This window comes from Drosophila willistoni, unplaced genomic scaffold (genome assembly GCF_018902025.1).
Source record: "Drosophila willistoni isolate 14030-0811.24 unplaced genomic scaffold, UCI_dwil_1.1 Seg129, whole genome shotgun sequence".
In the NCBI taxonomy this organism is placed as follows: domain Eukaryota; kingdom Metazoa; phylum Arthropoda; class Insecta; order Diptera; family Drosophilidae; genus Drosophila; species Drosophila willistoni.
In genome coordinates this window covers 184121-195693 of record NW_025814089.1, presented here as the reverse complement: position 1 = coordinate 195693, position 11573 = coordinate 184121, and the positions used below count along the sequence as shown (strand labels likewise).

Below are 11573 nucleotides of genomic sequence, written 5' to 3'. Positions count from 1 at the left end.
GCCGATTCTAGATGACAGTGGGCTTCTACGTGTAGGAGGTCGCCTCAATAATTCAGAGTTATCATATTCAGCCAAGCATCCGCTCATCTTGCCGAGGAAGCATCGTATATCTCACCTGATTTTGGAACACGAGCATCAACATAATCTACACCCAGGAGTTTCGGCCCTCTTTGTCATAGTTTGTCAACGTTTCTGGATAATGGGAGCCAGAAATCTGATTCGTAAAGTTACTCACAACTGTATAAAGTGCTTCAGACAGCGAGCATATACCAGCTACCAACTGATGGCCGCACTACCGGCAGTGAGAGTTCGGCAAGCATTTCCGTTCGAAAATACAGGCTGTGATTATGCTGGCCCAATCATGATGAAGACACATAAAGGAAGGACCGCTCGAAAGGAAAAGGGATACATATGTCTCTTCGTATGCATGGCTACCTCAGCTTTACACTTGGAGCTGGCAACAGACCTTAGCACTGATACATTTTTGGCTGCTCTTAGACGTTTCATTTCACGGCGAGGCAAATGTGTGACGATGTTCAGCGACAATGGACGAAATTTCGTGGGAGCCAAAAGAAGTCTTAACGAAATGGAACAATTAGTTCAATCTCAGCTGCACAATAACAAGATAGCAGAGGCGTTATCGATCGAAGGCATCAACTGGAAGTTCATACCGCCACTTGCGCCTCACTGGGGAGGCAAATGGGAATCGGCTGTGCGCTCTGTGAAGCTTCATTTACACCGAGTAATCGGCCACGCCGTTCTTACATTCGAACAAATGCATACGTTGTTAACACAGGTGGAAGCGGTGATCAACTCAAGGCCTCTTTGTGCCACTTCAGATACAGACGTTGGCTATCTTTCGCCCGCTCACATGCTGATCGGTCGTCCTTACACCACAGTGCCAGATGGAGATTTGGACCAAGTGCCGGCAAACCGATTGGATTACTGGCAGCAATCTCAGGCCATGTTGCAGGGCTTTTGGAAAAGGTGGCATCTTGAGTACCTTACGTCGTTGCAGCAAAGACCAAAATGGTTAATGAAATCGGAAAACCCGAAGCCTGATGATCTCGTACTAGTAAAGGATTCTCATACTCCTCTGGTTTCATGGATCCTGGCCCGCATTATCGAGACGATTCCTGGCCCAGACGGTCTAGTACGAGCACTTAAGTTAAAGACAGCTACCGGAGAGATGACCCGTCCCATAACCAAGGTGGAATTCTAAGCTTAACTTTATTTGAATGTAACGATCTTTGTATTTTTATTATTTTTAACATTAAGTCGCATGGTCACACCGTTTTGGCTGATGCAATAGCAAGCGTGTGGTGAAAACGAGAAATCTATGTTGAGTTAGTTAATTGCTTATTGTTAACAGAGACCAACACATGGAATAAAACGCAAACCTATTTTTATTATACAAAACGAACCAGCAAAGTTAATTTATGAATCATCAATATTATTTTTTCCGAACAGATACTTACATGTTGGTAGGGTGTGGATTCTCTGCGTTATTTCGGTTGGGCGCCAGTTATTATGTTGAATATTTCCACTGGTTTCTGTTAGAGGTTGCCATTGGTGGGAAGCTAAATACATAAGAAGTAAATATGTAAGGCGTATGGTCATGCTATGAGCTCTTGGTCAGACGCTGTGTCAGCGTATTTATGCTTATGTGGAATTCGTCACATCGACGTTGCAGCTGCACAGATTCTTCTAAGACTTAGTGCAGGGGCAGTTCGCTAGATTGTTTGTTAACTTATATTCTTGATCAGAACGCCAAGACGAGTTAAATAAGCCATGTCCGTCCGTCTGGATCAACGCTACAGAGCTACAGAGTTGAAATTTTGCATGTTTGTTTGTATATACTGCATAGTTTGTATATCTCGGATTCAGCCGGATCGGACCACTATATCATATAGCTCCCATACAAACCGCAAAGTCACGAACAGTGACTTTTCTCAATAATTTCGTTATTTTCTAAGCTATTGTCGAAAAATTTAATATTAGTGAGTTTATTACACATATAAACGCCTGTGCCAAATTTGATGAAGATCGGGTGACTATATCATATAGCTCCCATAGGAACGATCGGTCGAAAACAGTGACTTTTATCAATAACTTCGTTACTTTTAACGCGATTTCAAATTAAACATTTGTTAGTTTAATATATCTCTTAATAACTGCGCCGAATTTGATAAAGATCGGGTAACTATATCATATAGCTCCCATAGGAACGATCGGTGGAAAACAGTGACTTTGATCAATATCTTAGTTTTTTCCTATGCTAAGATTGTAGGCCGTTCTTTCGCAAACATTAGCCTTTCCAGCTTAAACGTTTTTCCTTTTTGATGGCTATAGGTAAGAAAAGAGTTACCATAAAAGTTGCAAGGGTATACAAACTTTGACGCGGTCGAAGTTAGCTCCGGCCCTCTGGTTATTTTTTTTTTGATCAAAAAAGATTTTTATGGATAATTCTTATTAAATTACTCAAAATAATGATCTTTTTTGAAGAAAATTGAAAAAAATTGAATTGAATTAAATATAGTTATTTGTGTAATCTATTCTTTTCTAAGTCCTCTATAAGAAAATGATTTTTTCATTTAAAAAAAAAAAAATCATTATTTACTGTTCCTGGTTGGAACATTTATACATCCCAAATTTGTTTTAACTGGCGAGTAAGCAAACTTTATCAATACCCTTTTCATATATCTTTTTAATAGGTAATAATCATTACAGGACAAACGAACAAATCTTGAAATTGACCTCTTCTTGTCCTAAGTTTGTAGTGCGTTAAAGATGAGGCACAGCCTCAGGATTTCGGAGTGGCCAACTATGAGTCGCATATATCATATGATGAAGTTGATGATGAGGGTCATAATGATATAGCCTTGATCGAGTTATTACAAGAGGCTACTATCAATGAGTATATTTCACCTGTGTGCCTATGCCAAATTGGCATAGGAGTTTCCGGTGAACCAACATCCAAAATATGTATAATCGCCTCACACAGATTATAGGCATCACTTCCTGTGGTTCGCTATGTGGAGAAAAGGGTTTACCCAGTGTCATTTGTTTAACTCCTTGATTGAGAGCATAATTTGGGGTTAATAACATATGTATTGTTAGTTGAATTAGGGACACTTTCAAAAATATTTTATAAATAAAATGTGATCAAAATTTATGTTCCTTGATTGCCCTTAGTCCGGTATGTGGTGTCGTTTTCGTTGTCCTTGCTTTTGCTCTTTAGTTAAGGATACGGATAGAAATGTAAAACTATCAAAATAACTATTTTTTACAACTTTTTCCGGGTTGACGTAATTTTTAAGAAACTAGAGAGCCAACATAATTTTGGCCAATTTGGACAAAACCAAAAAATATGTATACAGTATGACTGTGTAGTTACCAGAATTTGATAAAATTAGAAAAAATTGAATCCATAATATGCATAACGTATTCCTATGTAGTAATATAATAAAGTTCTTATAACATTTAAATGCCAATTTTGGGGAACTTTAATTGACAAATTATTTCAAAGACGTTATGTTATTTGTTAATTGAAAATAAGCTTTCTTGATGGACAATTTATATATGTTGGAATATTATCGCGTGTGAGGAAGAAGATAACCGTCCAGTGGAGCATCATCTCGAAAGCCAAAAAAAAAACGGAGCAGTAGACCAATGTGGAAATATATAGAATATGTCTAGCTTCGGGAGCTTCCGTATATTTCAAGGCCACCAGCCTGACTAAAAGATTTTTTACAAACATTGTGCAGCAAAGACCCGTCCAGGGTATAACAAACAGAGAGCTGTGGATCCTTCGAATTCCTTCCTTTATCTCATTGGAACACAAATGCAGAGAATTCAGCCAGGGCCGATATTCCAATGTTCCATATCATTTGGCGATAGTCAATCGACATCATGGGCATCTTTTCGCCCAACCGCCATTGAAATGTGACTCGTGGCAGGGCTATTACAACAGTGAGTAAGCCCGTACAATAAAGAAATTTACCCATTAAATGTAGCAATGCCATAACTAAGTACTCAAAAATGTTAGTCTATATAGTATAAGAATAATAATCAAAACAATTTTTTGATGGCAATTACTATGCTTCTATGATGTTTGTGAAATCTTTCGAAATCAGTTTAAAATAAGAAGTAAGTAAGTCGTCTCGCCGACTTGGGTATACCATACACCAGGTGAAACAAATATTTAAAATTTCAAAAACCAAATGTATGTCTATTAAATTGTTTTAACATGCTCATACCATATGCTATCTCGCTCACTCTACAAATACACGAGCACTTTAGCGCCGCCAATAGCCAACGGCCGATTCTGCCCTTATGGATCGCGTAGCAAAATACGTTCATACGTATATTTTGCATGTTTCTAGTCCGATTTCAATCAAATTTGGTACTTTGATAGAAATAGATAAGATTAATTAGTCTGCCAAATTTGATGGCGATGGTCAAAAAATTGCAAGAGCCAATCGGTTTTTTCTAAATTATGGAGGCGGAAGTAGGCGTGGCAACATATTAAAATATATGTATTCTGCGCGCATACTAAGCCAGTATACATACTAAATTTGGTGACTTTAGCTTTGTTAGTTTTCGAAAAAATCAGTTTTGTTTAATTTTCGGGGGCGGAAATGGGCGTGGCAAAATTTTTAAATAGTCAATATCTGCGCGTCTATTAAGCTAGCCTCCATACCAAATTTAATGTCGGTAGCCTACATAGTTTTTAAGAAAATCAGAGTTATGTAAATTCCGGGGGCGGAAGGGGCGTGGCAAAAAGTTGGAACAATTATTTTCTGCGCGCCAACTAAACAAGTATATAACCCAAATTTGATGTCTCTATCTGCCATACTTTTTAAGAAAAACAGTTTTATGTAAATTCCGGGGGTGGAAGGGGGCGTGGCAAAAATTTGAAACAAACTCGATAAGCGTACATACTACACGAGACTGCATACCAAATTTGGTGGCTCTAGCTCTTATAGTCTCCGAGATCTAGGTGTTCATACGGACGGACGGACAGACGGACATGGCTAGATCGACTCGGTTTTTGATCCTGATCAAGAATATATAAGTTAGCACACTCATCCTCACACGAGACCTCCTCTCATACAACCAGCACCCCTGGGTCGCCTTGTCCTTCAATTATCAGACCATGCCCCGCACCCCGGCTTCTCCCATCACAGCGGGACTCGATCAACACATTCTACCAGAAGCGCCTGAACGAGCATCGGGCAAAATACCCTCTAAGTGACACCATCCCTTGACCATACACACACCTTCCACACATGTTAGGAACACCAACACTATACACACACCTTTCACACATGTTAGGAACACAAACAGACCACCCACAGCACGCGTGCATCGCGACCCATATCTTTTAGTCAACTAAGCTACCTACATCTTTTATTTCCTGTAAACACACTTAGCCAAGTAAGCAACTTATGTTTATGCGACCCTATCAAAATATGTGACCCAAGACGACCCCCGTGGTCACACTAGGTACTTCACTTCCCTCTTCTAGCATAAGCACTTTTTGGCCGGTCTTTGAATACTACCGGTAAGCAGAATTCGCCGGAAGAGGCGACCCACTTCTGACACGATCCCAACGCCGCTGCCAGCGGCACGACACCGCAGCCAGCGCCCTTTGGGCATCTCGGGGTATATTTAATGGACCACGCTCGACAGAGCAGGCAGTCTTAGTTTAGACGTAGAACTAGTTATGTCAATTACAACTAAATAAAATCTTATAACGTTGTGAATCAAGTGTTGTGTTGTGTCTCACTGTAAGAATCCCGAGTTTCCCAAGTCCAATCCTTGTATCTAAGGAAGGAAATGGTAAGAATTCCCCTATAAGGGAAATGGAAACTCATAACTGGCGCCCGAGCAGGGACCCGTAATTTTTCTAGAAGCCATGATTGGGCTAACCACCCTTCGGGGAGAATCTAGAAACATTACGGGTCTAGACAATAGTAGGAAGAGCTCCACAGTTGAATGCAAGCCATGTCAGCAAGACGCGTAGTAAAGTAAAATAATTAATTGCTCAGGCACAAACCTGACCTATGCCAAATAAAAAAAAAAAGAACAAAACACGAAAATTATAATCTAGGCCACTTGGCCAACGGAAAATGCTTCACCTGGTGATGGTGATATTTGAGACCAACGCGTGCCTCGGCTTGCATAAAACTGCTGACTCTTCAAGTAACCGCCCCAAACGCGTTTTGCTAAGACCGCATTCTCACGCCGGCAGATGTCAGGCAAGGCGGAATTAGCAAAACGAGGGGAAATTTTTGCGCCTATTGCATTTTTGGCGTTAATATGTGAATAAAAAGAAACCGGAAGGGGAATGACACGCTCCCGTGGCAACAGGCCTTTAAAAAAAAAAAGAGGAAAAAATTATAAAAAAAAGAAAGATGACCACATGCAGTGAGGTGGTTCAATATGGGGGGACATGTCGTCTAATTCCTCCTTCCGGTGTCTTGCAATAAGTGAATGACTGGTTGAAAGACCAAGTCCTCCTTCAGAGAGGGCGGAAAGAGTTCATTCTGAATTAACGACTAACTGGTTGAAAGACCAAGTCCTCCTTCGGAGAGGGCGGAAAGAGTCGTTTTGATTAGCGAATGACTGGTTGAAAGACCAAGTCCTCCTTCAGAGAGGGCGGAAAAAGTTCATTCTTTGAATGACTGGTTGAAAGACCAAGTCCTCCTTCAGAGAGGGCGGAAAGAGTTCATTCTTGATTAACGAATAACTGGTTGAAAGACCAAGTCCTCCTTCAGAGAGGGCGGAAAGAGTTGTTTGATTGGCTGAATGACTGGTTGAAAAACCAAGTCCTCCTGCAGAGAGGGCGGAAAAAGTTCATTCTTGACTGAAAGGCCAAACCTTCCTTCTGAGAAAGGAACTGCTGAAAGTAAAAGTATACGAATGGTTGAAAACCCAAAAACTAGTACCCCAACTGAAAATATTAAACTCTTGTTCTTGATTCTGTCATTTAGTTTATTACTCAGGTTATCTTGGCCGTCTGCGAACAGGAGTGGGGTGCCTCCACTTGAGTATACTCCTCAGGTTGGGACACCCAGCTCGCCTTCTATTTTCCTCGTATCGGAAAACTGACTCTAAAGAATGTGTCTTCAACCTGTGTATAATGGTGATCGATTCCTCACATGGTGGAGGTTAATCCAGATATTTCTGAATGATCAACTCAGGAACGTTAATCGGCTTCGGGAACGGAAAGGGGATTGTTTCCTCATCTTCATCCGGAACAGGCACAGTAATTCCTGAGCTGGCAAAGTCATCCTCCCATAAATTGTAACTCTGATCAAAGCTGGGGGACCCTCCTCTGATGACCCGAGGGAACAAATCAGAACTCGAATCCGCAACTATGATTTCCTCCTCCATGCTCTCGTCATCAGAAGGGGAATCGCAATAAATTATTCCCGTTTGCACAGTTGGGTTGAAATTTCCGTCCGATCGCTTCATATTCTTGGCTGATACTAAATTAAACCTTACACCAGCACTGACCACTATGGTCTTTGAAGACGAGAATATGCTTAGTCAGACGGTTGAGGTAAAAGAAACAAAAATTCCTAAAAAACAACAATGCAGGACAGAATCAACGCATAAAAGGGGTGAAAGGAGAAATGTGAAACACATGCACAAGCGCATTTTCAATTATGCACGCTCAGCATAAATAACGCGAAAACCGAAAATTGTTACCCCTTCCAAGAGTTTGAGGAATAGTGACAGCATAAATGAGCTACTAGATTGATGGCTATCTAGCATATAGTATCCTAATGTGTATTTTTTCATTCTTGCAGATAATATTGTGAGTATCACGAATTGTAAAATTTGCTATTTGAATGCCAAGGCAGCATTTTAGAGATGGAAGAAAGGGGCATGTGGGAGTAGACAAAGTAGCCGACTTGATAGGTAAAAATTATTGGTTTCCCAGCATGAGAAAAGAAAATTGATAAGCTTGTAAAAAATGTATAGCGTTTTCAAACAAATCAGGAAAACAGAAGGATTTCTTCACTCCATACACAAAGGAGGTAACCCGTTTCAATATTTACATATAGATCACTATGGACCGATACATAGTAAAGATAGCAAAATGAAACACATATTAGTCGTAATAGATGCATGTAAGTTACCATATGAAGCTTTAAGACTCCAAAGCTTGCGCAGATCGCAGGTGATATCCAGCTCTACAGTTATCACTCGAGGCTTTGGTCCCACAAAGCTTGTATATTGCAGCTGATAGCAGCTTAAGCTCGATAAGCTTGAAACCCGCACCCACGTGTGCGAAAGCAGTATCAAAAAGAACTCAAAAGGCACTACACGCAATGCTAAAGCGGTAGATGTCTAATACTTATAAATCAACCTAACTAAATAAATAACCTAAATAAATTGGAAAGCAACGAAATTATTAACCTGTACTAAATTTGTGCGGTTATTTGCCACAAAGAGTACGAAATCAAGTGAAGCAATCGAAGCACTGGAAGAATACTTCAAAGTATATAGTAGACCCAAGAATATAATATCAGATAGAGGCAGTTGCTTCACCTCAAAAGAGTTCGATGATTTTATTAAGGAATGTAATGTTAATCATATAAAAGTAGCGACAGCATCACCACAGGCTAATGGACAAGTTGAGAGAGTCAATGAAGACCTAGGACCCAATGTAAGCAATGGCATACAGTTTACAATGAATAACACAAGAAACAGATGCACCAATGAATATCCAAGTATAATGCTATTTGGTATAAAACAAGAGGTAGCATGATAGACAGCTTAAAGGAAAATGTAATAGAAGTGAATCAAGTTTGAGAAAATCGAAACTTAACAGAAATAAGGGAAAATGCAGTCATTAAGTAACAAAAATTACAAAAGCAAGCAAAAAGGAAAAGAATAAGAATAATTATGTTCCGAGTAATATTATAACACGGAAAAAGCTACACAAGTCACACATTAAGTAAAAACACACTTATACACATAGCACTTAAGCAACAAGAAGCTAAGTTAAAATTAATATCACACTAAAAACACCCTTCTACTTCCGATACAATACAATACAAGCCCCCTCATTTTGTGTCTCTCATCGGTGGAGAGCTACAAGGTTTTTAAATATGAGTCCCCAATTGTGACGCTACAACAAGGAAAAGGATGGAGAATTGAAGGACTCTCAAATCTGGTACATGTAATCCCTCTCGACTCATTCGCGGGCCTTGCTGAGAACTTGTCATTAGCCCTTGACCAGTACCCTTCTTGTGACCTGAAGACATTGGCCACTCTCAAAATCAAAGATCTAAAAACAAAAATCGAGGAACTCACGGTCTCCAACAAGAGGACTAGACGTTCAATCAAATGGTTAGGCTCAGCTTGGAAATGGGTAGCGGGATCACCGGACGCAGCTGACTGGGACCAGATTCTACAATCCCAGGACTCTCTGATTAGAGAGAATAACCAACAATTCACCATAAATAACCAATTCCTGTCCGGCATCCAAGAGGCATTCAACAAAATAAACGAACTTGCAGGAGCCCCGAACACAATAAGCAAGGATAACGACTCCGAGCTATCCATCCTACTGAACAAAATCTTGTTACTTGAACGGAAGCTGGACGAAATTGTGCGAGCATGCCAACTCGCTAAAGTGGGCGTGATTAACTCGAACTTACTGGACATAGACGAGCTGCAGGTCATTATCAACACCACACCAAGCCTGCCTTACAACAACATCATAGAGGCCATCGAATTTGCCCAACCCACTATCTTCGTGAACGGTACCCTACTCCTTTACAACATAGCGATGCCGCGGGTACTACAACAGGAGTACTCGGTGCAGATCATCAGGCCAACCATAACAAATAATCAGCAACTTGACATTCCCTCGGGAAAAATCCTGGTAGGACCACGAGACACGTACATTATATCCAGGAGCTGCCAGACCATGGGAAATATCACCATTTGTAAGGAATCGGATCTCACTCACCTGGATGAAGAATCTTGCCTGCCAAGGCTAATAAAGGGAGGAACCGCAAAATGCCATTCAATAACCAACACGGCAAGCCCCATTGAGTTACTGGAAGATGGCACCATATTTACGACCAACTTTAGAGGAAAGATGACGAACGGCGTTGTAGAATTAAACCTAAACGGGACCTTTGTCATTCAATTCTCGAATGAGTCAGTAACAATCGGCAACAAAACCTTCAGAAGCCAGACGGTTACAAGGATGGTGGCAATACCCTCCACTTTGTCTGAAGTCGTAAACGAAGGACATCGACTTTGTTCACGCCACCGGGTGAACAGCAGAGAGTGAGGGGTAGGGTTTTTTCCAAAACCGAATTCGGTCACACTGAGGAGGGTGACGAAGGGTTCTGCTGTAAATCGCCATATTCAATCCAGTACGAACATCTAACCCGAACACCCGTTCTTTCATTGCTTTCGATAATATACCTGTTTTCAACCCGAAACATTCTCGTGTGTGTCGGGACACCTAACATGTAACATAAATAGAAATAAACCAGAATTAATCTTAAACGAAGTTCTCGCGCGTTTTAATTGCATTACTCACTCACCAGACCCCTGCAGAAATTGGCACCCGCCAATCACTTCAGGCTTAGTCGGGTCCTTCCGCCCCTCCACAAACAGACTTAATGTGGAATACATTCACAACTTGCACATAAACAATTTACGACGCCTCAACACTCTAACAAAAGGGACCGCCATCACGGCCGGCTGCGCCATCTTCATATTTCTCGCTATCTCCATAGGTTGGATTCTGAAGAAGACACTCCAAAAACCAGAAACACCACCCTCCCCCAGAGTCACCGGCCACATATACAATGGATCTCCGGGACGTCGATTTTTGAGGGGGGAGGAGTTAGCACACTCATCCTCACACGAGACCTCCTCTCATACAACCAGCACCCCTGGGACGCCTTGTCCTTCAATTATCAGACCATGCCCCGCACCCCGGCTTCTCCCATCACAGCGGGACTCGATCAACACATTCTACCAGAAGCGCCTGAACGAGCATCGGGCAAAATACCCTCTAAGTGACACCATCCCTTGACCATACACACACCTTCCACACATGTTAGGAACACCAACACTATACACACACCTTTCACACATGTTAGGAACACAAACAGACCACCCACAGCACGCGTGCATCGCGACCCATATCTTTTAGTCAACTAAGCTACCTACATCTTTTATTTCCTGTAAACACACTTAGCCAAGTAAGCAACTTATGTTTATGCGACCCTATCAAAATATGTGACCCAAGACGACCCCCGTGGTCACACTAGGTACTTCACTTCCCTCTTCTAGCATAAGCACTTTTTGGCCGGTCTTTGAATACTACCGGTAAGCAGAATTCGCCGGAAGAGGCGACCCACTTCTGACACGATCCCAACGCCGCTGCCAGCGGCACGACACCGCAGCCAGCGCCCTTTGGGCATCTCGGGGTATATTTAATGGACCACGCTCGACAGAGCAGGCAGTCTTAGTTTAGACGTAGAACTAGTTATGTCAATTACAACTAAATAAAATCTTATAACGTT

At 41.4% G+C, this 11573-nt stretch overlaps 1 protein-coding gene across 1 annotated transcript; it reads left to right on the top strand.

Moving 5' to 3' along the window:
* Positions 1 to 532: 532 nt before the first annotated feature.
* Positions 533 to 1222, top strand: LOC124460824. Its single transcript, XM_047012409.1, has one exon. It carries the CDS (start codon positions 533 to 535, stop codon positions 1220 to 1222), a length of 690 nt encoding a protein of 229 aa, XP_046868365.1.
* Positions 1223 to 11573: the final 10351 nt, after the last annotated feature.

Bases quoted from the DNA above. Each gene is read 5' to 3' on its own strand.
- LOC124460824 (XM_047012409.1), top strand. From the start codon at position 533: ATGTTCAGCGACAATGGACGAAATTTCGTGGGAGCCAAAAGAAGTCTT.